Source organism: Helicoverpa armigera, chromosome 22 (assembly GCF_030705265.1).
Source record: "Helicoverpa armigera isolate CAAS_96S chromosome 22, ASM3070526v1, whole genome shotgun sequence".
Classification (NCBI taxonomy): domain Eukaryota; kingdom Metazoa; phylum Arthropoda; class Insecta; order Lepidoptera; family Noctuidae; genus Helicoverpa; species Helicoverpa armigera.
The window spans coordinates 7,613,283-7,641,012 of record NC_087141.1 but is presented as its reverse complement, the minus strand read 5'-3'; the positions used below and the strand labels follow the sequence as shown (position 1 = coordinate 7,641,012).

General features: G+C 38.7%; 1 protein-coding gene across 5 annotated transcripts in view; it reads right to left on the bottom strand.

Moving 5' to 3' along the window:
- LOC110380188 (eukaryotic translation initiation factor 4E transporter) overlaps positions 1 to 27,199 on the bottom strand; it is a 32,899-nt gene extending 5,700 nt beyond the window's left edge. Inside the window, exons 1-19 of one of the 5 annotated variants that reach the window (XM_064040638.1) lie at positions 26,736 to 27,199; positions 14,143 to 14,320; positions 13,522 to 13,600; positions 12,916 to 13,177; positions 12,198 to 12,357; positions 10,824 to 10,916; positions 10,243 to 10,311; positions 9,727 to 9,835; positions 8,797 to 8,901; positions 8,236 to 8,349; positions 7,560 to 7,671; positions 6,760 to 6,912; positions 5,938 to 6,104; positions 5,286 to 5,375; positions 4,675 to 4,806; positions 3,856 to 3,982; positions 2,499 to 2,620; positions 1,522 to 1,609; positions 557 to 616 (exon numbers count right to left, since the gene is read on the bottom strand). In XM_064040638.1, the coding sequence (XP_063896708.1) occupies positions 557 to 616; positions 1,522 to 1,609; positions 2,499 to 2,620; positions 3,856 to 3,982; positions 4,675 to 4,806; positions 5,286 to 5,375; positions 5,938 to 6,104; positions 6,760 to 6,912; positions 7,560 to 7,671; positions 8,236 to 8,349; positions 8,797 to 8,901; positions 9,727 to 9,835; positions 10,243 to 10,311; positions 10,824 to 10,916; positions 12,198 to 12,357; positions 12,916 to 13,177; positions 13,522 to 13,600; positions 14,143 to 14,320; positions 26,736 to 26,814 (2,299 nt within the window). In that variant the 5' untranslated portion in view covers positions 26,815 to 27,199. Of the gene's footprint in view, positions 1 to 556; positions 617 to 1,521; positions 1,610 to 2,498; positions 2,621 to 3,855; positions 3,983 to 4,674; positions 4,807 to 5,285; positions 5,376 to 5,937; positions 6,105 to 6,759; positions 6,913 to 7,559; positions 7,672 to 8,235; positions 8,350 to 8,796; positions 8,902 to 9,726; positions 9,836 to 10,242; positions 10,312 to 10,823; positions 10,917 to 12,197; positions 12,358 to 12,915; positions 13,178 to 13,521; positions 13,601 to 14,142; positions 14,321 to 20,328; positions 20,713 to 26,735 lie in introns of those variants that run through there. The other 4 variants (XM_064040634.1, XM_064040635.1, XM_064040636.1 and 1 more) reach the window with 4 other exon arrangements.
- Positions 27,200 to 27,730: the final 531 nt, after the last annotated feature.

Here is a 27,730-nt window from a genome sequence, read left to right as displayed (position 1 = left end):
CTCGATATTCTATCATTATTGTGTTTTGCTTGCTCTCTCTAAGCAACTCAACTGATAGACATAATATAGGAGACGACCGGAACAGATTATATATCAAACAGTAACCTCCTTCAAACGTGATCTTAATTAAGTACCACCTTCAGCACTAGGCTTAAACCGTGATCCCAAAGTGACTGGTCTAAACCTAGAAATCAAGCCGGTACTTTTTCAAGACCACATTTTATAAGAAGGCTTTCTAAGTATATCTTAGACACCAATGACTGTGTTTCGGATGGCATGTTAAACTGTAGGTCCCGACTGTGATTGAACATCCTTAACAGTCATTACGGGTAGTCAGAAGCCAGTAAGTCTGACACCAGTCTAACCAGAGGTATTGGGTTGCCCGGGTAACTGGGTTGAGGGGGTCAGATAGGGCAGTCGCTCCTTGTAAAGGAATGGTACTCAGCTACATCCGGTTAGACTGGAAGCCGACCCCAACATAGTTGGGAAAAAGGTTCGGAGGATGATGATGATTTTATAATAAAGTGGTAAGAGTTGGAAATGAAACATATACTACCTGGATGGTGCACGGACAGTGTGTTGGGGCTGGTGGCCATTATAGGCGACACACAGAATGCTGCGTCCGTACGATAAATAACAAGTCAGAACATTGCATATTTAGGCTGGAAACAGTGCTCGGCCGACGGTCAGTGATGACCGAACCCGACCTAATCACATACAAAATCACGCGCGTACCGTTAGTATAGCTGTGTGAGCGTTCATAGACTTGCATAGATATAGCTACGTCGAGGACTGTTTCCAGCCTTACGAATGAGATACACATATTATATATTTTACGCAAAGATTTAGTAGTTACTCCATTAGCAATACAGTATAAATAAATAAGATGACATGAAAAAAGTAAAAGTAAGAAATTAATAATATACGGAATAATTTGATTTGAAAGTAAATAGTACAGTCAACTTCAGGTCAGTGGTAACAGTTTTATAGGAAAATTGTACTTATTAATTACTATTGAGTTAAGGTGCATGACAGTTACCACTGATGTGCAGTCTACCGTACAAGTCAGTGATAAGAAAGATACAAATTATATAAAAATGAGTGTAATGTTCATTTCAATTAAAATCGTTGAGAAACCTGAGTACATTATATATTGAGAATTGTGAATCTCTGAACTTTTTAGTACGTAAACGTCAGTTTGCAACAACAGTTTTGTACGTTTTCAAAGTAAACAGTTGTTTTAAGAACACGTACGTTTTGAATTTGGGCCTTAGTACTACTAAGACTTACCTCCCCACTCAGAGACATTTAATGATTACTTAAGTCACTCCTTAGTGACGGATTGTCATACAAATCCTTCACTAAGGAATGGCTCAAGTAACCATTAAATGTCTCTGAGTGGGGAGGTTAGACAACTACTAACTTAGTAGTTGTCTTGTTTTATCAATATTTGTTAATTCTTTCTCTCTCAACATATCTTTGTTCAGTAGCTACAAATATTCTAAAGATATAAATGACTACCTTGATGTGGCAGCGGCGACAGACGCAGCGGCTGGTGGTGGCCCGGAACGATCAGGTGCTGCGGCCCCGGTAGCGGTGACTCGCCCATCTGAACACGGGGATTCATATTATTGACAAACCGAGGACAAGTGCCACAGGACACTGTTACATAGTGCATAGTGAAGTGTTACTAACATAGATTAGTTTTTATTTACTAACAGATTCTGTATACAGGAATGAATTTTAAGCAGTGCACAAAATAAACTGGTGGTCCAGAATCATTAAGAGATCATTTGTCTGCATCATCAGTATTTTTTTTTTATTCTTTTGTCCGCCCTAAAATCAGCAAAATATGGATACCAACTATTATTACAGTAAACCCCGTGCCTACTATGACGACTGCGACCGTACAATCAGTGACAAAATAAACATCTTTCGATAACAATAACTTTTATTTTTTATACTAAAACACGACAAAAATAAAAATATACGTATATATAAAACTTACTTAACTATGAGTTTTGACAAAGTTTGCGCACTGGATAAAATTAATTCCTGTATAATATATGTATGCTAGTTTTTAAGGTTTTAGGATTTATCTATGGACCATTGATGCCTGAAAATAAAGATGATTTGATTTTATTGATACTAGCTATTACCCGCGACTTCGTCTGCGTGGCCATTATAGAATCGTCAAAATACCACTTATCCCGTAGGTTTATTCTTCCACGTGACGAATTTTTTTGAGTTTTGGGTTACAAAATTGTTAGTTTCAGGTTCTCTGGTTGGTTTCACTCTCAAATTAAACTCAGAATGAAGCGAGCACCAGTGGTTTTTGTCATTTCGGTGCCTCAACTTTTTGTTAGACTCAGGAGCGAGCGCTTTTTTCTAACTTTAAGGAATTTATGTAAGTAATCAATCAGTCAATTTATTGTGATTTTGTGCGACAAGGACGCGGGTGGGTCAAATACCTTCTAGGTCAAAAGTTCCCACATTACCTGTCTCTGATGCTGGTGCAGCCTGAGTATGGTGAGCAGCACCTCGCGGTGACGACTCTGCAGCCCAGGGTTGCTCAGCTGCTGCATCAGGTGCTGAGCAGTTATCTCACCAGTTTGCAGACCTGTGCATGGTAATCATAAAAAATGTAGTTTAAAAAACTAAACAACACGCTTGGCTAAGCCGCCATATTGGATTTGTAATGAAGTTCTTTAGCTAGTCATGTATAATATTATCATCAGAACTCAGAACGCGTGCAAAATGTCATTCTAATAGAGGACCGGGAAGTGGGTCAAATTAAGTTTCTGAGATTTTCTTACATACATAGTTACAAGTGAAGTTATATAAGCGTGTTAAAATGTCACGAAACAAAATATTGACCTTGATATCCAGATATCCCACCTTTAGATATCACTGTATTAGTTGGAAACACTATTAGGAGGTCTAGTCTTTATTCTAGTCTTATCTTTACAGACGCATACACAAAATCTTTATAATTACGCAGTTACGTCGATATTCTTTTATACCAAAAAACTGCATTTCATTTACAAACTATATCAACAGAAAATCAGTTCAAAAGATCTTATAAATATTACGCCCATGCACACAACATCTATTAAAAGCTAAACTGACAATTTGCTATTTAAATCCTACCCTTTTAAGTATTTGTTTTCAAACAGGTAATTTTACAATCTTCTTTCAGTAGCCCAGGAATGACATCGGTTATATGAAAGAGACATTCGGCTAACTTCGGTAACCTTCGGCATTTACATATCGCCATATTTGTTACGCTTAAAACCTTCGGGAAATTTATGACCGCGCAGGATAGTGCATAAAGGTCATACAGTAAATAATACAGAGTAGTTTGCACCCACGAATGGGATACAAAAAATGTATTCTCAACTCTATAGAGATATCAATCTGAGAGTTCTTTCGTCATTCGATTTTGACAGATAGATGACGTTTGCATTTATAAGTAAAGCAGCTGCAGCATATTTGCGGTTTTGCACTTAATAATCCTATTGCGTTTTTGATTGTAAATTAAAAATAAACGGCAATTAATTGTATTCGTCGTAAAGTAAGCACTAATACCTCACGTAATTATGTACTATTAGTATATCTTGTCACCAAACTGGCTGAGTAAAGGTGAGGGAAAACATATTGACTTTAAAGATTAAAATCGCCAATCCACCTTGAGCTTATTAATGCTCATTCCTTCTCTTCATGACAAGAGGCCTGGGCCCAGTAGTGGGATCATAAAATAGACTGATGATGATAATAAGGTTAAAATGACCTCGCCGCCTGTTGCTTGTTGCTGCCTGATGATGACTACAGTAAGACAAGGTGCAACAAACTGACCTCGCACAATAGCCTGGGCCTCAGGCCGCTGCAGCAGCTCCCTGTCGGCGGCCGCGATGCCTCCCATCTCGCCGCCTGTTGCTTGTTGCTGCTGCTGTTGCTGTTGTTGCTGCTGTTGCTGGTGTTGCTGTGAAAAAAATGTTTAATATAAATATATTGTTTTATTATGAAATTAATAAATCTGCAGGAATGGGATTATAGCATGTTGAAGATGTGTAAATAAGATCTACAGAGCAAGCTATTCATGACAGCTGCTAAGTTAGTCTCACTGAATTGCCATTTAAAGGTATTACACGACAAGGTGTTTTGGATTGTCTGGATAACTGGGTTTAGGTCAGATAGGCAGTCGCTCCTTGTAAAAGACGGTTACTCAGCTGCATCTTGTTAGACTGGAAGTCAATGCCAACACAGTTGGGAAAGGGAACAAAATATATACGAATTTTTCAATGAAAAAAAAAACAGCTCAAAAATGTTTGATAGCCGACATCAATATCGAAATAATATATTTATGTCGGAGACGGTCATTAGTACGGACACCAAACGAAACGCGGCACGAATTCAAATAGATGGCAGCACAATCAAGACTAACTTCATGCTGCGAGATTGGTGACTAACTTCGTGCTATTATTATCGACTTTGTGAAATTAATAAACGTGGTTATTGAGTTGGTCTAAGATCCGACCTTACATCGACCTTCACCGACTTGATAATAGAATAAAATATACTTTATGACAAATTTCATATATTAGAAAATATATTAAAAATAGGTTGTCTAAAAAAATCCTGGACAGACTATTTTTAAATTTCGCTGTCGCTTACCTGCACTTGCAAGAGCTTGTAAAGGAGCTCCTGCGGTATGTGCGGCTGTTGTTGCTGCTGTTGCTGTTGTTGCTGTTGTTGCTGCTGGTGCTGTTGCTGAGCCGTCTGTTGCTCCACGCTCTTCTTTAGCATCTATTTGTGCAAATGTTTATATTTAAAACTGAATATCGAACAACTGGGTTTAGGAGGTCGGATAGTAGCAGTCGCTCCTTGTAAAGCACTGGTACTCAGCTGAATCCGGTTGGACTAGAAGCCGACCCCAACATAGTTGGCAAAAGGCTAGGAGGATGATGATGAGGATGATACTATTACATTTCGTGTTATCACTTCACCGTTCTTAGTTTTACAGGTACACTTTGATAGAATTTACAGTGTTACAAGAATGAATGAAATATGGTAAAACGATGAAAAATGCACGTTTTCTTATAATTTGATATTGGTTTCAAATATTGTAAATACACTTCCCACAGGTAAATGACAAAACCATAAAAATGTTTGCAACATTTTTTATAATGTTTGGAGATTTAAATGCTTGAATACACAAGTATTGTCACCTACGTAAAAGGTGAGGCAACATAAGTATATAAACGACGTAAATATATTATATATACCTGCATCAAGCTCAAGTTCTGTGGCTGCGGCTGCGGCCGCGGCGGGTCTGCCGCCGCCGTCACCGCGTGCCCGCCCGACACCTGCGCCAACTGAGACACCAAACATCTTAGCATTACTACACCATACAAAACTATACATTTAGGATACTACTACAGTTTGATAGATCGGTAATACGTTACAGATAACAATATTGGGTTTGAGTCCAAAAAACTACTATTCTAGAGGTAACGTATGTAACAAACGAACTATTTTGAAAAATGTTTTCATTGTTTTATGATCTAAATAATAAAAATACGCTAGTCGTGTATTGTCATCAGAACTCAGAGCGTGTGCAAAATTTCATCCTAATCGAAGACTGGAAAGTGGGTCAAATTAAGAATACAACATTTTGAAGACAAGTGAAGCTAATATAAGCGTGTTAAAAACACATCGATTTTTAAGTTGATTAAAGCAGCATATATTTACCCACATAAAAGCATAACCCTTCTTAGTAATCGGATAAAAATATACATTTATTTTTTTGTCAATCCAAAAGTCTGTCAAATGTTTTTTAGCTATATACTATTGACAAGATCCTAGCGCTTTGAAGTCGACAGACTGAACGATAAAATGTATTACCAAAAACCACCACTATAAAACAGTTCCACTCACGAGACGTTTAAAAGCAGTGAGATCATGATCAGGTACGTTGTGGTGCTGATGCTGATGCATCGGCTGATGCTGCTGATGTTGCGGCTGATGCTGCGAGTGCTGCGGCCGCAGACGAGCCTCCAGCTCCTCTAAGCTGTGCACTTTGCCGCCATGCACGTGGTTCACCTCTAGAAGATATATAGGAGTGTTAGTTACGGCGGATCCCTATATTCTATCTAGGATGTAAATCACCAGACAGAACAACCTTTAATTAACACACATTTTTAAAGTAAAGTTCTAAAGTGGTTATAATGCAGTTATTGTGAATATGATGTCTCGGCGATGAAGTGGTCAAGATTTTTATTTTTACCACTGCAAAATACACTTGTGTCACTTCCCAACTTTTATTAATCGATTTTCAAATAAGAACGATGCTCTTAATTCAGATGTTTATATTGTTACGGTACATGCTTCAACTGGAGGTAAGAAAAGTAGGCTAAGTAGTGTTGCCCGGGTAACTGGGTTGAAGAGATCAGATAGGCAGTCGCTCTTTGTGGCACACTGGTACTCAGCTGCATCCGGTAAGACTGGAAGCCGACTCCAACATAGTTGGGAAAAGCGCTCGTCAGCCAAATATTTGTTTAAATAAAGGTGTTGCTTTTGCCCCGTTGCTCAAGTAACTGGGTTGTGTAGCTCAGATAGGGCAGTCGCTCCTTACGGGATGCAGCTGAGTATCAGTAAAGCACTGGTACCAGTGCAGCAATGGTTCTCAGCTGCATCCGGTTAGACTGGAAGCCGACCCCAACATAGTTGGTCAGAAGGCTCGGTGACGCTGGTGGTTACCGGGTCTGTTGTCGTGGTGCTGCGCGTTGGCCCGCAGCAGCAGGTCGAACAGCGTGGTGTGCTGCTGCGGCGCCCGCGACGCCGGCGAGATGGGCGCGAACACGTGCGTGTCCGACTCCGTAGTCGGCGCCTCGGGGCGGGTGTTGTCCAGCTCTGTAGAAGAGGAGTGTGGTTAGTATTATACAAAAAAAAATGTTGACCATTATTAGTAATGATAGAAATAAATTCCCATAAATGTTTATGCGACAGAAAGGTATCCTGAAATAATAATAACACCATATAAAACGCAACTTATTAACCGTAGTCACTACCTATTTTCAAATTTTATGTTAATCTTTCCAACTGTTTTACAACGAAATCAAAAAACATACACAAAAAACACTAAAATCTCCAATATGTTTAAACCAAAATATTTTTCTTACATTATCATTATTAGCTCTAGTCTGATATCACTCTCTCTCCAAACTTACAGAACCAATTCGAATAAAATTTAGAAAAGCCAAACAAGAGACGAAGTAATAAGACACAAAGTAACGCCCTCATTTGCTCTAAGACCACACTATACTCTATCCACGGAAGCAAGAGCTAAAAGGTAAACAAAGAATGACACTTTTTCAAGATGACGGTACAACCCGACCGATGACAAAACGTCACATTTTTGTGTAAAATGTTCGCAGTATCTGTGATTTTGTCATCGGTCGGGTTATACCGCCATCTTGAAAAAGTGTCATTCTTTGTTTACCTTTTAGCTCTTGCTTCCGTGGATAGAGTATAGTAACTTTATAGCAAAGCATACTGACCATCGACCATATTATGCAGCAGTCGCTCGTAATGCTTGGCATCGTTGGTGGGACTCTCGCGCCGGAACCAGCGGCTGAAGCGACTGCCGCCTTCAGACTCGCCGCCGCCGTTCTGAAAGATGTGGCATTTCATCACATTTGTATATTTAACTAGTGTTTGGGATCCATCAATATTGGCAACAAGAAAGAAAGAAAGAAAATAATTTTTATTGCGCAACAATAGACGCATACACACACTTAAAATTAGGCACATTATACAGAAATAATGATAGAAGGGGAAAATATGCGTCTTAAAGCGCGCAATACGGCCCTCGCTCAGCATAATGCTGCGACCCGAAACGACATTGTAAGTACAGAATACATTACGATATAAAATGAGATAAAATGTATGTCAATCCGTTTTAGACGAACATGACATGCGATGGAAAAGAACCTAAATTAAAATCACCAATTGGCATAATAGACATTACTGGTAACGTTATAATGACAACATATTGTAGACGTTGAATTTATAGCCCATTTGTTCAATTTTTGAATGTTTTAATCATTCCAGATGTAAGTTTAATTTTATTAATTTTGAAAAGCCATCTTGTAACACCTTTTCTTTATATTGAGGAATACAAATAAATAATATAAATACGGACATGTATAATAATAAGTTTATTAGTTAACTCACGGTCAGCACATCTGGAATGGAGTCGAATTTGAGGAACTCGTCCAGGTTGAACTCGGGCTGCTCGTTGTTCGCAGGAGGCTCCTCGGGCTTCGATTCCACGCCTGAATCCTTTTCCTGAATCAAAATATTTGGTTATTAAATATATTGTGAAATAGACAAAGAGTAATGTGACAATACTAGTTTAAACACAGTTTTTAAACTGACTTTCTGAAAGAGGAGATTCTTTCATCAATACTAGTTTGCTGAACGTTCTAATCTCAAAAACTATTACTCGGACAAAAATATTTCCAGGAAACATACAACAGTACATTTGTGCCGGGTATCGAGAGGAGACTCCTGGGGCCCACCAGGGCCTAAGCCTGCCGGGGCTGCGGGATTGTTCGAAAGAGTTACCGCGGCCCTGGTACATAAAAGGCCTACGATGGAACACGACGGTTTTTAGTCAGTAAGAGTCTGACTCTCCCTCACCGCTGCTAACTCACAGCGGGATCATTTGATGATTTTGCAGTCGTAAAAGAAAATACCAACAGGTCCACAAAATAAAGTCTATATAGTACATACACTGGTGGTGTTAGCGGAGTCGTTGTTGGTCTGCGCGAGCGGCGACGACGTGTCCCGCCAGCGCTCGCCCGCCGGCGACCGCGACCCGCCGTTGTTGTTCCACTTCTGTTGCAAATAAATGTACATGTTATTATTGAGATAGCATAGAAATATAATATAGGTAACCTTGTTAACTATGGTAACAATGTAATATAAACTGCCCTAGTAGTGCCTAAGTTGCAAAGTAATGTGAATATAAAGTATGTCAAACCTACCAGATCAATTAATAGCAAAAAAATATATGGCAAGTCTTGGGCATACAAGTTACCATTTCATATCATACTGGTGGGCCCTGCTGTGCTACATATAAAATCTACTATGATGTTACAAAAAATGTTATAAATGAAGAACCGCTCAACCGATTCTATGCAAACTTCACATAAACTAATACTGAATAGTCAGAACAAAGCCTAAGCATTTGGTTTGGATTGGATAGGTGAGCCCGTTCTTCAGTTATACAATTAACAAACAAAATTACAACGAAAATTGGCATTATCTATACTAATATTATAAAGAGGAAAACTTTGTTTGTTTGTTTGGTTGTAATGGATAAACTCAAAAACTACTGGACCGATTTTAAATATTCTTTTACCATTAGAAAGCTATATTATTTGCGAGTAACATAGGCTATATTTTACCCCGGTGCGGGCAGTAGTTCCCACAGGACGCGGGTGAAACCGCGGGAAAACGGCTAGTTTTTTATATACAGAAAAAAGAGAAGAGTAGAAAAAAGAAGAAAATATATGTTTCATTTTTTTTCTAAATCGATAAGTTTGTAGAGTAATTTAAATTAAGTACCTATAAAATTGTCAATATACTTTTGCATTAGGTGTCCCTGTAATTATAGTTGTATTTTGTGGTAAATAAATAAAAGTAATAAAAAATGTATACCTCAGTCTCCTTGCCGTTAGCATTGCCGTTCTTCTTGGGCGGGTCGCGAGGGTCGTCGAAGCCGCGGAGCTCGATCGTTTCCAGTTGAGATGTGGGCCCTCCACTAAACCTGAGTAGCGGAATATATATTGTGTTAATAATAATCAACAGTTTTATATGTCAAAGATATTTTTAATATGAAATGTGGGCGGTATATCTTAAACTCTATTTCAATTGAATACATTTCATAAAAGTAAGAAACCAATAATGATATCTTTTTGTATAACACTTCAAGCAGTGCTACTTCAAGCGTAGTACAGTGCTTATATGTCTAACCTAGACAAAACTTTTTGCACGAGCATGTATGCCAAACACACACTTTAATTTTATTAATATTATCGAGATTTCTGAAAACTTATTCCTACCTGTAACCTATCTAAATCGCTACTGAAAATTAAGGTGAAAACTGATCAACAATAAAAATATGAAAATGCTGAAAGTATACCTCATGAAATAGAAATTATAAGGGTATCTCACCATTCGGGTTCGTCTTCCTTCTCAAGACGTCGTTGAGAGAAGCGACCACCAGATCTACGGTTGTCCTCTCTGCAAACAAAAACATATTATACAATCACTCATTACTAAAATGCGTATTTTTGCCTATAAACATTAGAGACCACAAGCTCATCACACTAATGAAGCGGAAATCGAACCCAGGACTCTCTGTTCGACAGTCTGGCATAGTGATACACTTGCGTCAACCAGAACAATTATGTCATTTTGAAAAAAAAATACGCTTTGTAGCTTCCTAGAAATTATTAATAACTCAATTTACTTGAACAGAAACAATCAATTGGAATAAATGGCCATGGGCGAAGGGGTAGTTTTTCAAGGCCTTCCTATGCCTTTAAGCCTTAGGGCCTTATCACACCGGTAGAGTGCGAGCGGCTGCGGGGTAGAGCGGGTCAGCAGCGAACATTTTTTTGTTGCGCAAGGAATACCCAACCCCCCTCATGTTATAAGGCCCTTATACTATATTATAGCCATGTGTGTGATGACGTCAGAGTCTAAATTGTGATGTGGGGCGTGATAAATATAATAACCCTGTTTCAACTTACCTATGTTGCATCTTCTCATTGATGAAGCGATCGTCCCGTTCCCTCTTGATGTCAGAGGAGTAGGAGTCTCTTCCGAACGAGCGCCGTTCGAACCTGAACAATACATACAAATTAATTAAAATACTCATTCAACTGTACTTTGCTGAAATCTTACATAATGGGGCATCGTTATTTATAGTAAACGTCGGGCCTAGATCCTGAGAAAGGGCATAGGATACTTTTCCGCGCATTCTTACACAAGATATGTGGGGAAAACCATGAACAACTGGTTTAGTTACAAAATCAAAGGTCTTTTGGCTTCTGTACTTTTCTTAGGGTGCTTACATAAAGAAACAGGTTTCCGGTACAGACAAACCTGCACGGGTAGGCACCGATCAGTGCAGGTATAATATTTAAATACAATCCTATTCACTCACTTATAAAGAAACAGGTTGTTAACCTGTTTCAAATTACCTGTTTCTTTATGAGTGAATACGGTTGTATTGAATTATTATACCTGCACTGATCGGTACCTACCCGTACAGGTTTGTCTGTACCGGAAACCTGTTTCTTTATGTAAGCACCCTTAGTCTCTAAATAAATAATAATTATGTATATATAAAAATGTTGGCAGTAACATACGAAGCACGCAGATTCTTAATACGCGCATCACCTGCAAACTACCATATTGTTTTAGGCCAGGTAAAACGCTTATAATTATTTTTAAAATACTAGCTATTGCATACAATATATGCAATGGCTAATATTTCAGTTTTTCACTACAACAGTTCAACAGCCAAGAATAGAAGTTAGCTGTTGTACTATTGAAGAGAAAATACCTGTATCCAATTAGCTTGATTGAGTAGCAAGATATTGGAACAGAAGTGGCCATCATCCCTACTAATACTATACACATGAAAGAAACCCTGTTTGCCTGCCTGTCTGTCTGTTAGCCCACTAAGGCCAAACCATGTGATAATAGATTGAAACGTAGAAAAATAAAGTTGCTCTTTACGACAACATGCGTCTCCCGGCCATTGCCATGCGGCTGTTTTAACCTTAGCCCTAAAACGTTAAATATTGTTTTTCTTATTGTAAACCCACTTGCTCGGAGCCAGTCAAACCAAGAGGTATTGGGTTGCCCGGGTAACTCGGTTGAGGTCAGACTGGCAGTCGCTCCTTGTAAAACACTGGTACTCAGCTATATCCGGTTAGACTGGAAGCCGACCCCAACATAGTTGGGAATAAGGCTCGGAGGATGATGACTTGCTCGAAGCTCCTCTTGCAACGGCTTCTATGAAATCTCGCTGTCAATAAACCATTCTGTTTGGCTGCCTATCTTTCATATACCTATACCTATCTGTTCTACAGGCTGTGACTTCTTGACATACATACCTGTCGTTGTTAGGGCGAGCATGTTCGCGCTCGCGTTCACGTTCGCGCTCGCGCTCGCGCGGCGGGCGGTAGGGCTCGGCGCCGCGGTACTCGCCCTCCTCCCACGCGCTGTTCGGCACGTCGCGGACCATGATACGACCTGAGCCGATGCGACGACCACCTGCGGATAAAAAGGTTATGTATATCAGAAAGAAAAATTAAGTAGACGGAGGAAAATCTGCATATCATTTTGGAGAAAATAAATTGCAAACTTAGTAGGGAATGTCATGTTTTAATTTTATATATTGCAAGTTTATGAAGTTAGGAACATTGGAGTTTCTGTCTTGAGCAAACGAAGCTTCAGTGTGGTAGTAAGAATAAAGCACGAATGCTAGTTTGACCTCCAGATTTAGATAAGACAGAGTTGCATAGGAACTTCTAATCCACATTAACTGAAACGGACCATGGTTTCCCATCAGAATAATTGGAAAACATAGGTCATATAACTTTCCGATAGGCTTTTAAGTAACCGGTGAAACTGGCCATACTTACTTAACTGTTTCCGTTTTGTACAGTAAACTGCACATTAGTGGTAACTGTCATGCACCTTGCTCAATAGTAATAAGTACGATTTTCCTATAAAACTATTACCACTGACCTGAAGTTGACTGTACATTCACATTTAGTATGTAATTGGCACATGTAGGTAAGATGGGAAGAAACACCTGAAGTAAATTACCTTGCTCATTAGTCTTAGCAGGATGCGCCGGCTGCACGGGAGCCGGTGCCGCGGCCGGCAGCGGCGACTCGGGCCGGGTCCGCGCCAGGTGGGGCGGCGGCGCCACCGGCACCGCGGCGGCCGGAGCCCCGCAGCCCGAGGTGAAGCTGCGCCGTTGCGGGGACAGCACGATGCCGCCGCCGCTCGGTTCGGACTCCTTCCGGACGCGTTCGCGAGGGTCGGCGGACCGACGCTCCCGGTCGCGGTCACGGCCGTACACACCCTATAGATAAAAAAGAGAATAATCATAACAATATAGAAAAGACAGGCCTGTAGAATCATCGGCACGAATCTTGAGCGCTGACCTTCACCTGCGCAAAAGTGTTTTATTAGCAAAGAACCAATCCCAAGTGACGGCTATGACGCGATGCACTGCGGGCCAATCACCGCTTTAACCCGCCCCCGCGCCTCACTTCATACCACAAAAGGGACCCAATAAATTACTTCTGCGCAAGTGAAGGTCAGCGCTCAAGATTCGTGCCGATGATTACCTATACATAAAAATAAAACTTTCTGAACAATGAATTCTTGGTACTATAGTTTTGTTTAGTGTTGAGGGTAGTTTACCTTATGGTTCTCATTGGGTGCATCGCCTCTCGCGCCTCGGTCTTCCTCGTTGGGCGAATCGGAACGTCTCTTCAACACCCTAGACACAAAAATAATAAATTAATTCAAGTTCAAGTACTATATCTTACAAAGTCTTAATATACTACCCACATAGCATAAAAATACAATTCTCTTGGATCTCGCTGAGTTGATATTTCTGCCAATCTAATTGCTATGATTGTGTGTTTCGGCTGACATGAACATCCTTGGCGATCGTTACAAGCAGTCAAGAGCCAGAAAGTCTAACAACTAATCTTAACAAGGTGCATCGCGGTGCCCGGATAACTGTCAGTGGTGACTAGGTCAGATAGGCAGTCGCTCCATGTAAATCTCTCTGAACTTTACTGCATCAGGTAAGTCTGGATGCTGAACCAAACACAGTCAAGAAAAAAAGGCTAAGCCGATGATTTATCTAGGTCAACATATGATCATCTTAAAAGGTCAGACAGGCAGTCGGTACATGTAAAGCACTGGTACGCAGCTCCATCCGATTAGACTAAGGAAAAGATTAGGCTAGATGAATTCTAAAAAAATGTTAGCCTCCATCTTTTTAGGGAAATCTGTTAAAATATAGTTACTCACAGCGCCAGAGCCTCGCAGCCAGCGAACGCGTTCTCCAGGTTGCGTTTGACCAGCGGCGAGTTGCGCAGTCGCATGAGCTGGTCGCGCGAGTACTGGAGCGGCTTGCGGGCCGGCCCGACTGCGAGGACTGCCGGGTCGCCGCCCCCGCCGCCGCCGCCCGACACGCCGTTGTCTTCACCTGAGAAGGAATATCATTAATTTAATAATGTTTTAAAAAAGAAAAATTTGATCGAATCTGGCTTATAAACTCTATTCCTCTTTAAAAGTATCACCAGGACCAGATCATTATGAAAAGATTCATGTCTATGCTCCTAACGGTTCAGGAGTTCCCTCTCAACATAGTTCTTAACGGCAGCATCAGGTTTTTTCTACATAAAGATACTTATCATTCTGAGGCCAAGGACTTTTTAAGGATTAGAGCAATATCAATAAAAAAGCTATTTCGATTTCCTTAGCTATCAAATGTCTCTATAACTCCAAGGTTTACTGTACATGGACTTTCAAAATTTTGTATGATAATATGTATCTAACTGTAATCCTTACTGTACTGTATCGGAAAGTGAGTTTGTTTGTTTGTTTGTTTGTTCCGCTTTCACGCCGTAACTACTGAACCGATTGCTTTGAAATTTTGCAGACGTAAAGTTAGAAGTCCGGATTAAATAATAGGGTACTTTTTATCCCGAAAAAAATAGATATTCCCGAGGGAAAACAAAAATATTGTTTGCTTGATGGATGGATTGTAGATGGCGCTGTGTGTCGTTTAAAATGACAGTAGATGCAGAGGGAATGATAACTTTAACGGAAGAGTTTTGTAATGTTGTGGGCAGCGAATCGGAGTTGGTAGCAAAAGTTTATACTGACTTACACGGTCATATAAATGATGATCAATGGCTCTGCGAACGCACAATATTAGCACCAAAAAATGAAACGGTCACTAAAATAATAAATGAAAATATTTTGAATGAAGTTATGGGAGAAAATACTGAATATTTATTTGTAGACACAGTGATAGAAACAGAACATAGTGCCTCATATCCTGTGGAGTTTTTTAATTCTTTGGAATTATCTGGGGGCCTTCTCATAAATTAAAACTAAAAGTAGGTGTTCCGGTGATGCTCATGCGTAATCTCGCTGCCCCTAGACTGTGTAATGGTACTAGGCTGCGTGTCACTCAGCTTGGGCGGAACATTATTACAGCCACTATTTTAACTGGCGCAGCAAAGGGTGAAAGTGTACTCATTCCTCGGATTCCGATTATTCCAACAGACCTCCCATTTCAATTTAAAAGACTACAATTTCCTATAAGGGTTTCATTTGCAATGACCATTAATAAAGCACAAGGCCAAACTCTAAGGGTTGCTGGAGTACACTTAGAAAAACATTGTTTTTCGCATGGTCAGATCTATGTAGCGTGTTCCCGGGTTTCCAGTGCCCAAAATCTGCATGTTTTTGCTCCACAAGGGAAAACGTATAATATAGTGTACCATTCAGTTTTGGTTGAACAACTAATCGTATCCAGCGTTACATCGCGCTTCTTAGATTTTTCCGTGGGAATGAGAAGTTTTCTTATAGTTGTGATTTATACCGCAATATAACCGAATTCCACGCGGGCGAAGCCGCGGGCGGAAAGCTAGTAAAGTATAAATAAATAAAGCCTGGTTACAACTGCCAATCTTATTCCTACAAAGTGATATATTTCAAAGTAGGAAACTATATCTTCATTGATGAAAACCATAACAACTGTAATGCATTAAAACAAATCTGTTTTAACTAGAGTGTTAGCGTGTTCATGTATACTAGGGTTTATTCACGTCAATGTGTGCGTGCCTTTATGCTGCCCTAATGCCCTTATTATATCCCCCTGTCAAGCTGACCTTGAACGTTCTACGCAACATGCGGAATTACGTTATGCAGTAGGATATTATATTAGTGACGATTTTAACCTTCTTGATTGATTTATGCAAACAAGATATTTATTTCACAATCTGTTATTTTACTATTTTACACTGGTACTCAACTGTATCCGGTTAGACTGGAAGCCGACCCAACATAGTTGGGAAAAGGCTCGGGAGATGATGATGATTATTATTATTATTTTACTATTTTATTGATTTATTACTTTATAATAGGTGTAAAGGAATGTATAATTTTATTGCAGCATGCAGCAGCATAATTATTATCAAACCGCGCGTAAAACAACCCTCGTTTTTATGTCTTTGAGCCGTTTGTCTACTCCAGTTCTACTTATCCACCCTCTGAAGTCAGTAATTTGCACACAAGCTCTGTAGTGAATTGTTCATTCATTTGACTATCATGAAGACACTAGTAGCCAACTTCGGAGCGGCAAATTAATGTGACGAGAAAAACACATGAATGAACGAGACATCCGTTAAGCATGAATCATTCATGACCATGAGAGATCATTGACTGTTAACGTAAGCTTAGATAAATAAATAAACATTTACTAACACGTGCAGAAAAACTACAGCTAAAGTTCAATGACCTGTAGTGAATATATTTTGTTCTAGCATTGAGAAAAAAAAAAACAACAGTTGTATAAATTCTTTGACGTAGATAGATACGTTTTTAAGCAATGTGTGATTTAATAGGCGATATGATGTAAGCATAAAAATCTAAATAGTCTATTATAAATGCAGAGCAACTGTAACTTGAAAAGGTAGGTCATCATTTAAGTTGTAAAATCTAGCCTTAAAAAAATTCATCCTAATCGAAGACCGGCAAGTGGGTCAAATTAAGATTCCAAGATTTTCTTGCATACATAATTAGTTACAATTGAAGCTAATATAAGCGTGTTAAAAACAAACACTCTTATCATCTTTTATCTATTACGATTTGCAGCAGCCGGGTAACACTGCAAGATTGCGCGTTGCACCAGTTTTATAAAACTTACACCTGCCTGCGACTCTCGATGAATATTCTTCCCAAAGTCAACTTTTAATGAAGGCCTATCTATACTCAAGTCTTTACCAGCATTTCATATGTTACATTTTACAGTCTAGAAACATAAGGACCCTTTAAGACACAGCTCAAAGAAGATGGAGAGTTCAACAGTAACTATTTAAGTATTATAAGTTCATGATTGATAAAAAAATATGTTAAGAAATTACTTCAAACATACACAGGTATTCAGTCCAACGCTTTTACGTAGATTACATAGGTAACATACACTAGCAAATACTTTCAATGGCTAATAATGGATTACCGACTACTTTCACGGACCTATTTGCAAAACGGGGGGACGGATAGAAAATGCGCTAGCGAGTGCCGCAACGTCAAAGTTCCGATAGTTGCCAAATGGATACTTGAAATTCTAGGGCTTTTTGGAGGCAAAATTCTACAAGAAGAGTCATTATTTTTACAGATGTTTAAAGTCATGAAAGCGGGTGGGTCATACTTGTGTGTGTAACCGTACACATTGTATACTTACAATGTAATATGTATGTTAGTCTTTAAGGTATATATCTATGGGCCTAAGCAGCCTGATAATAAAGAGATTTGGTTTGATTTGATTTCATTGCGTTTATATGATTCGGCAACTCAGCCCAAGCACTGGTACTCAGCTACATCCGGTAAGACTGGAAGCCGACACCAACATAGTTCGGAAAAAGGCTCGGAGGATGATGATTCGGCAACTCGGCCACTATTGAGAGATTCTGAACTTACGCCTACAAAAGCCAGCATGCATGTACATTTACAGATAACAAGTATAGGTTTTCCCGCTTACCAGGTAAACCCGCTTACCTTTATTAATTACATAATCAGAAACTGACAGATACACTAATTGAAACTTACATTGTAAACCATAATTTCCTTACTCGCTCATTAAAAGTTATAAGGCTCATTAGCATAAGTATACGGAAAAACTTGTAAGTACGAGAGTCAGTTTGTCTGCATAGACTCTGTGACTAACAGCTGTTTCCATATTCAATCTATCTTTTGAAATAATTACTAGGGATAGGAATTAATTCATCATCCTCCGAGCTTTGTTCCCTATGTTGGGGTCGGCTTCCAGTCTAACCAGATGTATGTAGCTGAGTAGGTAGGTGCTTTACAAGGAGCGACTGCCCTATCTGACACCCTCAACCCAGTTACCCGGGCAACCCCTTGGTTAGTCTGGTGTCAGACTTACTGGCTTCTGACTACCCGTAACGACTGCCAAGGATGTTCAATGACAGCCGGGACCTACAGTTTAACGTGCCATCCGAAACACAGTCATTGGGATAGGAATTAATTGAATGGTGCTAATGTCAAATACTTATCTACATACCTCTATATAATAGTCTATAGTTAACTAAAAACCACAGATAGATAGAATATTGAAACGGCCGTAAGTGTAACGTAATCGGGTTACAACGTCTACTAAGAATATATTTAGTGTAAGATGTTTTTGTCGCGTCCTATTTTACACCTGTGACAAAAGAAAATGAAAAACAGGTTTCTTTTTCAGTGCAGTGGTTTCATGTATTCATGCCCAACTGAATAGTATTGGGTTTACATGTACCATATCATTAGAATATGTTATTTTACTATAGAAATGTGGCGGTAAGATAGATACTGAATTTCAGATGTCTCCTGATCATTGTATCGGGTACAATGATGAGGAGACATCTGAAAATCAGGGCTGTAGTTAGCACAGCATATACTGAGATATATAGTGTATCAAGGAGTCCTCCTTGATACACTATTTTTGTCTAAGACTAAATAATAAATGGTTTAAATATGGTGAAATATGCAGGTGAAATCACTACGCAATTTTCGAATGAAGTTTCTTGTCGAACCACCCTCAGTTTGAGACATTACGGTAAACAAAGTCTCCCAAATAGCCCTTACAATATTGACCTTTAATTAAATATGAAAGTAAAACGCTTCAAGCTTGGGTAATCGCCAGTGAGCACCTGATATAACCCTGCGTACTCAAATAGACGACAACAATGCTCTATAATTAACTGTAACGAAAGATCTTTCACATTTCTCTGTACTATATTTGTTGTACGCAAATATATTTTCTTGTGCAATTATTCTGAGTGCAAAGCTTGCGACGGAAATATGAGGATGAGTCAAGGTTATATAATAATCTAGAAGTTTTCAAGCTAATTAAATTTTAATTAGGCAGGACGCTCTCTGAAAACTGCGGTGGTTGTGTGTCGTAAAGAAAGACATTGAGATCTGCGAACTCGAAGAGGAAGATGTCCAGGATAGAGCGAAGTGGAAGAAGAAGATACGGAAAGCGGACCCCGTCACAAGACGGGATAAACGCTAAGAAGAAGAAGAAGCTTTCTGAAAACGTGACATTTCCGATCCTCGCTTTTGGATACTTCATGAAACTGTAATCAAACGTCTCATTTTATAGGTGCATAATGAAAATATACTAAAATACCGGTAAAGTGCCAACAAAAAACGAAAATGTTGGCACCACGTGCTCTCGGCAGTTCCCGAGATAAACCCGAACGTACAACTGACAGACGCGAGAGAGAACTATTTGGTAAACATGTTGACGCGATATTGATTTTTCCAGAATGTACCATTCAACAAACGCGCAAATGTTTTATGGTCAAATTATGCATCGTAATATCAATGCAGGTTTCATGTTAGTCGACTGAAAATATTACGTCTGGAGAACGCAACAGTGGTTATCGCATTTGTTGGGAAAGGTTAAGATAAGAAAACCTTACCCAACAAACACTCTAAAGACATTTAGTGAACACGATTTATAACTAGACTGGAGCTCGGTACATTTTCCAAATCATTCCGCGTGGCAGTTTTAACAAACTTATATTTAATCAAACAGTTATTTCCGAATCATGAAATTTAAACATTCGCAATCAATTTTACCGAGCAAGATAATATGCAAGCAAAACAATGACGAAGTTAGTTTTTAAAAATACGATCATACATAATAAAAAATTTTGAAAAGCCGATAACGTGGTGTAACGTCGATTGAGTGCGTCAAGTCAATATGGCCGCGGTTATCGCATCGGCTAAATGACCGTCACTTTCACACGAGGGCGGGATGCGAGCATCCGACGACGCCACATCGCCATTCTAGATGCGACCAGCTAAATCGTATTACTTTATAGGCTATCGGAAATCTATTTTATCCGTTTCATACTAAAATGGCTACCGACAAACATTTCTCAATCTAGGGCAATTGCATTATAGACTTACACCATGACACGCGCTTCACTCTGTTGCTGGGCGGTCCGGCTCGGACCTTCGGCGGCAGCTGCGCGGGAATCTTCCTCATGGCACTCTGATACTTGAGCAGAAACGCATGGACGGCGCACTGGGGCGGGGTCTTTGGCCTATCTAGCGCGGCAGCTGTAGTCTTTCCAACTTGGGAACCTACAGTCTTCTTCGAACTACGTTTGGCAGCCCGGCTACCAGCCCTACGCCTTCTACGACGGCTCTTCTTCACAACTTCACCAACCGGTGGCAAAATTTCTATCTTCACCATATCAAAATGGTGTCTTAATACAAAATTAACCTAACTTAATTACGCGATATAAATAATTATATTAATTATTTTAAATATAGAATAATTTTAACACACTAAACAAGTATACATATAAATAAGTCTACACTAAACGTTAAAACTAGGTTTGTCAGAGAGACGGTTGCGCGGGACTCGGGGTCATCTACGTAGACCGACGTAATATTTCCTACCGATGTAGAAGGAGAATATAGTCATAAATCGACAGCAGATCAACAGAGAACAGAAAAGCAGAAAATTTTCACCGAACTATCGCGGACAACGCGGAACGCACAAACACGTCTCAAAGACTGAATCGAATTCACGACCGTTGAGCACAAGAAGCATCAATCTACCCTCATATTTTTTTATAATTTTTGAGTGCATATTTCCATTTTTAAACCGCCTACCTTACATTATGTTGATAAAAGGTGTTCTAGAACTTTTATATTTGTTTGAAATAGTGACGTCAAACGAACAAAGACGAGTAGACGCTGTCGTTGCTTGCAAAACAACATTCACAAAGTTGCCGCTTGGAGCGCTTCTACGATCGTCCTATGATGTTTTAACAAAACCTTTGGACCAATTTTCAATTAAAACTTGGTATTTTCGCTTGGGTCAAAATATCCTGCATAGCGACTGCAATGCGGTTTTGCTGATGTATTGTTCGGGAAACAATATGTAGTTCACGTAGGCCGAATTATAGCCGAAAACAAATGGGCTTAACATGCACAGTGATTCTGAGAATAACGAGACGATAATGATATTTCGATATGGCTTTTAAGTGTATAGTTTAGCTTAGGGTGAAAAACTGATCCGAAAATATTTCGTAACAAATTAAGATGTTATTCTTTTTACATTATAATATTACACACACACAGTCACAGCTTGGGGAAACCCTTGCTCACGTTTGTTTGAAGATAAGGTTTTACTCAACGCATATCTTTTGTAATCCTCATCTGTTTTATTTGATAATGCTAACTGTAGAACACATTTCGATACTGGGGAACTTATATTGCTTGTTGGGGGTACGAGTGATTTAGAATTTTAATTCAATAAAAACTATCGTCGTTTGTCTATCAAAATATATAATGAACTTCATACTAAAACCTTAATTTGTCGTCCTATCAAATACTCTCTCAAACTATAAAATAAAGCTGAACAAAGCAATATCAACATACTAGCCTTATTTCCTTGTAATCCTTGTATTTTTTTCAGGCTGAAATGCTTACGTAGAACTTTAGCCCACATTTTCACTTCACTTTTGTTTTTATCACAACTTAATGATTATCAACCCTTTTTTTTATTAATTTCAAAATAAATAAAAAAACTAAATACATCGAAAAACAGTCAGCCATTTGAGTGAAAAATAACTGATCAGACGGCAATTTCACGCGTCTGCCTAAGTTGCAATACACAGTTGCACATATAGGGATTTTGTGCAACGAGGGGCGATGCATGTTGACCTTGATACTCCCTGCTACAATCAACCCCTGCATGCAATAAGGGTTGATCGAGGGCTCACATTACGCAAGTGGATACGGGATTTATTTATTTGTGTTTCAGTCTTTAGGAGAAATTAAAGGTTATTTGTATAAATTGTATAAACAATGCATTGTTTTAATAAATATTTGTTTGAGTCAACTTTTGTACACACCCTTTGAGCATTTCAGCTATGTACGTGCCATATTACGGTCAAAAAGTTAGAGTATAAGGGCTCATACGCACTATGCGGGTAGCCGCATTACGGCTAGCCGGGCGGCTGACCGCAAGCAGAATTATGTACGTAATATTCATTTCTATGCGCACTGCGATGCGGCTACCCGCAGACCGCTCCGGTCGCTCGGAGGGCTGCGGCCCGAGTGACGGCCAGCCGGACGGTTGCTATACACACTGTGCGGTTCAGTCTGCGGCTGCCCGCCATTGAGTGACTGTTTTTTAGTTCTTCGAAAAATTTTGCAAAATGCTTGCTCTCATCTCGTGTTTGCAAATAAGAATGCACCCAGTACTTCTTTCTTTGTTTTTTCTTCTTTACGTAACGTGTGTAAATGTAGTAAATGGCTGCAACTTCTTCCACGTCCATCTTTGACATGACCGCAAATCGCAACGGTTCTTCAACCGCACGTTGCGGTTGCGAATGCGGCTGCCCGCGATCCGGCTGGCCGCATTCGCAACCGCATCCTGCGGTCAGCCGCGCGGCTAGCCGTAATGCGGCTACCCGCATAGTGCGTATGTACCCTAAGACAACCCAGACGGAGATGCAGGATTGTTCGAAAGAACTTCGGCCTTGGTACACAAAGGACATCCAGAAGAAACAAGTGGATTTAAAAGTCAGTAAAATATTTAGCGATGCGCCCACAGCGGCTTGATCTTCCACCTTAAAAAAGAAACTCTGTGACGACCGTCTGTCTGGATTGACATCGACAGGCATCTCATGGCAACAGGTCCTTTTAACACCAAAAATATAGGACCCTTTTTTACAAAAGGGAAAAGAGACAGGTTCATACAAAAACAACAAAGTTGTCCTTAATTAATTAGCATTTTGATTATACTGTCACAAGCCTAATAAAGTTCTGTGACTCGTTTAAACTTTGGCAAACATTGTTCGTGACACGGTAACTTCTGTATCATACGAGCGCTTATTTGCATACTAAATATAATGTACGTAGAAAGATGTTTGTATGTCACTGAAATCGATTAATTTGTAACTTGGTGTAATAAAAGCATTAATTTCCTTTTTGGTCTAGTGCTTGTAATGCGCAACTGCCGACCACGGTGTTCTGGGGTTTGATCCCCGAATCGAAATCGTGTTGTGGATTTTGAAACTTTCAAAAGCAGCCTGGAAGTTGGTGGTGACACACCGCCGTGCATCGGAGAGCATGTTAATGTCGGTCCTACGCCTAATCTCTCTCCAGTCGTATCCGATTGCCGTGCCATCGGGCTATGAGAGTGAAGGAATAGAGAGTGCACCTGTATCTGTGCAATTGGCTGATCTCCTTAGGCTAGCCGCACACGCTCAATAATATTGTCAATAAAGTACGTATTGTCAATAATATTGTGTGTGTGCGGCCTGTAATGCGGTATTGTTCAATAATATTGTAGATTATCCAGAAATTCAGATTTTTCACGTCAATATCGGGGGGAGGCAGGGGTATTGTCAATCATATTGACGTGTGCGGGCGCACGGCAATATTTTAATTTTGAGTGCCTTTTTTTAGTTAATAAATACTCAATGCAACGACCTTTTTCTTTCGTTCCATTATGTTCAACGTGCGTACATGAATCTAGCTGCGGAGTGACTGAGTCAGATTGTACCATGAAAAATTGACAATAATATTGTGTAGTGTGCGGGGATCATTTTATTGATGAAGATTTTGACAATCTTGCATTGACAATATTATTGAGTGTGTGCGGCTAGCCTTAGAAAACAGCTGCCGTATCCAATCGGTTTTGAAGTCATTATTACTGTAGCTGTAGTGTATTGTTTTGAATACATATTTATACGTGGGTAGTATTCCATATAAGCAGATAATTATAACAGTCCGCCTGCATCATTGTTTTGTTAAATAATAACTGGTAGCTACTTAGGTTTATTTATAATATTCCTGCGATAATGCAAGGGAGCTTGTTGCAATATTAGCAAGATAGTATAGTTACAGTTAATGTCAACCAAAAGGAAAGATTTTGCTTTTGATATCGAAGTTTAGATGGCAATAGAAGTGAATAGAATAGAATTTCGGTTAAGCGTAATTGTGTGAAAAAATTTAAAGAATTTATGCCAAAATATGGTCCCGGGAATATTTGAAAGTTTTGCGTTTCAAATGTTATTTCGTTTGTTCAGTCACATTGTGGAAAATTTGAATTTTACTTGCTAGAAATACTTATTTGGGGAATTCGAAATACCGATTTAATTTTTACTTCTAGAAGCAAACATCGTCTAGGTGCAGATTCCCAGAAGGAACTTATTCCCACACAAAGAGAAACTAACTAAAAAAAAGGAATCCCTATTATGTTAAACTAACACAATTTATTTTATGTAATCAAAATAATGCAAACTACTTGCATTATCAAGGCTGTATCAAGGCCAATACACACTTACTAGTTGTAATGAATTAAAAACTATATATTTATACCTAAATGTCTGGATTGATGATCTGACTATCTTACACAATACACATACCTACCTCATCATCATCATCTGCCGAGCCTTTTCCCAACTACTATGTTGGAGTTGGCTTCCAGTCTTACCGGATGCAATTGAGTATCAGTGTTTTACAAGAAGTGACTGCCTACTCAACCAAGTTACCTGGGCAACCCGCGCATTAGTTACACACACCTAATATTCATACATATTTTTGTATATGTACCCAATCCTTTTACAGTAAGCCATTCATAGTAAATACCATTACTCTGAAGATGAATTGATTTTATTAATAACTTTTTAATTCAATTTAATAGCTAAAATAAACTTTTTCTCTAATAGCTTTAAAACAAATCAAAGCTGGATACAGACTGGTACTAAGCTTCGGTTAGACTGGAAGCCGACCCTCATATAAGTTGGAACAGGCAAATCAGATTATGACCAACCCCAGCGACATATTGTGAGCCAAACGCAAGAGTTGTATTTAAGAAATGTGTAATAAACAATAAAGGAGAAAGTCTAGTAAAGCATTAATAAAAAAAACTTTGCTATTTTGTCCGATTATAAAGCGATCATGTCTGTTTTTGACAAAAAAGCTACATAGAGAATACCCACAGTTAAGTTGCCAGCCTATAGAATTAGGCAGACTAATATAATAGCAATATCGCACAAAACAATTCAATTTCAAGTAATACAATACACAATTGGTGACTGGAGACCAGTAAATAACTAGTCTAAGCAACAGCAGTCATTTGTTTTTGTAGGTTCATTCACAAAATTTGCATACAAAAGCCAGGTGCTATACAAAAATGTATGCTATTTTATACATATTTAAGGTTCAATCTATAGTCCTTAGGAATGTACTTAAAACTCTGCCTTTGCTTAGCAGTTGTAACATTTAAGGGAAGTTGAGTGACTTAGTAACGGTTCAGTGGTCAATGTGAATGCAATGTTTTTGTACACATCATGCTTTTATCAGTGTTACCCGCAAATGTATGCTATTTTATACATATTTAAGGTTCAATCTATAGTCCTTAGGAATGTACTTAAAACTCTGCCTTTGCTTAGCAGTTGTAACATTTAAGGGAAGTTGAGTGACTTAGTAACGGTTCAGTGGTCAATGTGAATGCAATGTTTTTGTACACATCATGCTTTTATCAGTGTTACCCGCAAAAAAAAACTTGAAGTGTTGCTTTGTTTATGTTCTTATTGGAGTTGTAGGTGCTGTCGATAGAGGTTGCATACGTTTTGAAAACTAATTTGGTGTGTTACAGATAGATATGATAATACATATTATATTTTTTTACATTAAATTTATTACTAGGCAGGTTAAAAATTATATTAGCCTGATTGCAAGTATTAAGAGAAAAAAAAATTAAAAACAATAACGGATGCAGATTTCCAATCACTTACCATGTAAATAAATTGTTATTTGATAACAAGCTCCCCGCGATTATGATAAGATAATTTAAATTAATTATCATGCTACCTAAGATAAATAAACTACTGAAAGATCAATAACCATAACCATATTTGCAATTTGCAAAACACTGTTGCAAGCACACATTCTAATACAATTAACACAAGCTTTCCAATATAAGTCCAATAGTAAGAAGTTATACCTGTTGTCATAATAAAGATAAGTGCAAAACAGGTGCACTTCTATAAAGACCGAAAAATATAAGGTCCAGTTATAGTGATTTTGCATTTCTAGTGACCTACTTATAAACCAGCTAGATTTGTTTATTATATTCAATGAATACTAAGTGTTGACAACTACATGGAGTTGGAGAACTTCCTATTGATAACTGTACCTGTGAAATATCAACAAATACCCCGACAAAGTAAAGAAATCAGGGTCAATGTTTTGTAAACTGCATCAAGTGATCCCTATTGACGCAAGATACTGCGCCAATCAAGGCAGACATGGAGTGTTGTATAAGGAGTGTGTCAGCAACTTACCTTCGTGGTTCGAGCCATCATCCGGGTTTTCATCGGTCGGTTTCTCCCTCAAAGAAGACAATAGGTTCACAGCTGACATAGCTCGCAAATCCTCCACTCAGTTACTCAGTCTTCTCGCAATATATTATTACTTTCGCTAAAATTCTATAACAACTTTACAATATATACAAAATTGTTCAGGAAATTATTCTATCACCTATGTATTGTTTATATCACAGACTTTTCGTTTTTCAACAATACGGATCAAAACGTCCACGCACGAAAATACTATCAATATTTATAAGACTCTAGATATAATAGACTTATTTACACATTAAAAACTAACGTTTATCATCTAATTTTTAACAAATACGCTCTAGCGGTCACAAGATACTCATAACTAAAGGATTTTATCAGTTTTCGATGCAAAAATATATAAAACGTCCGCCATATGCCTTTTGAAACGTATATAGCGCGACCATGTTCAATTTGTCATATTGCGACGCGTTATCGAATAATTTCTGGTATTCGTAATTCGTCCGGATTATATCCAGTTGCCATTGTTTAGTTTTTTTTAGAAAAACGGCGTTCTTTGTGGTATGAAAACTAATCATGCAGGAGTATTGATATCAAAATGATTTGTGAATTTTATGCCAGGTTTCATTTGAGAACATTATGGATTATTAGTTATTATTAAACTAGTCACACAAATGTGTAATGTAGCACTTTAATTATCTGATCAACTTTTGTAGTGAGGGATATAGTTCTTCTAAATAATTGATATTCTTGGATCTAAGATCTTTTTCTTTGAAATAATTTAACTGGTATTTTTGTGCTCATAAACATAATAGTAAGATGATGATTATCACATGATTGTGATAGTTTTACTTCACCAAATACAAATAAAACCGGATATGAGCTTAAAATAGTATTTGACCAGGATTTTGAACGTAACATTTTGCTTTATCTGTATTCCATCATGCAAAAACGTTCAGAAATGGTATAGTATTGATTAG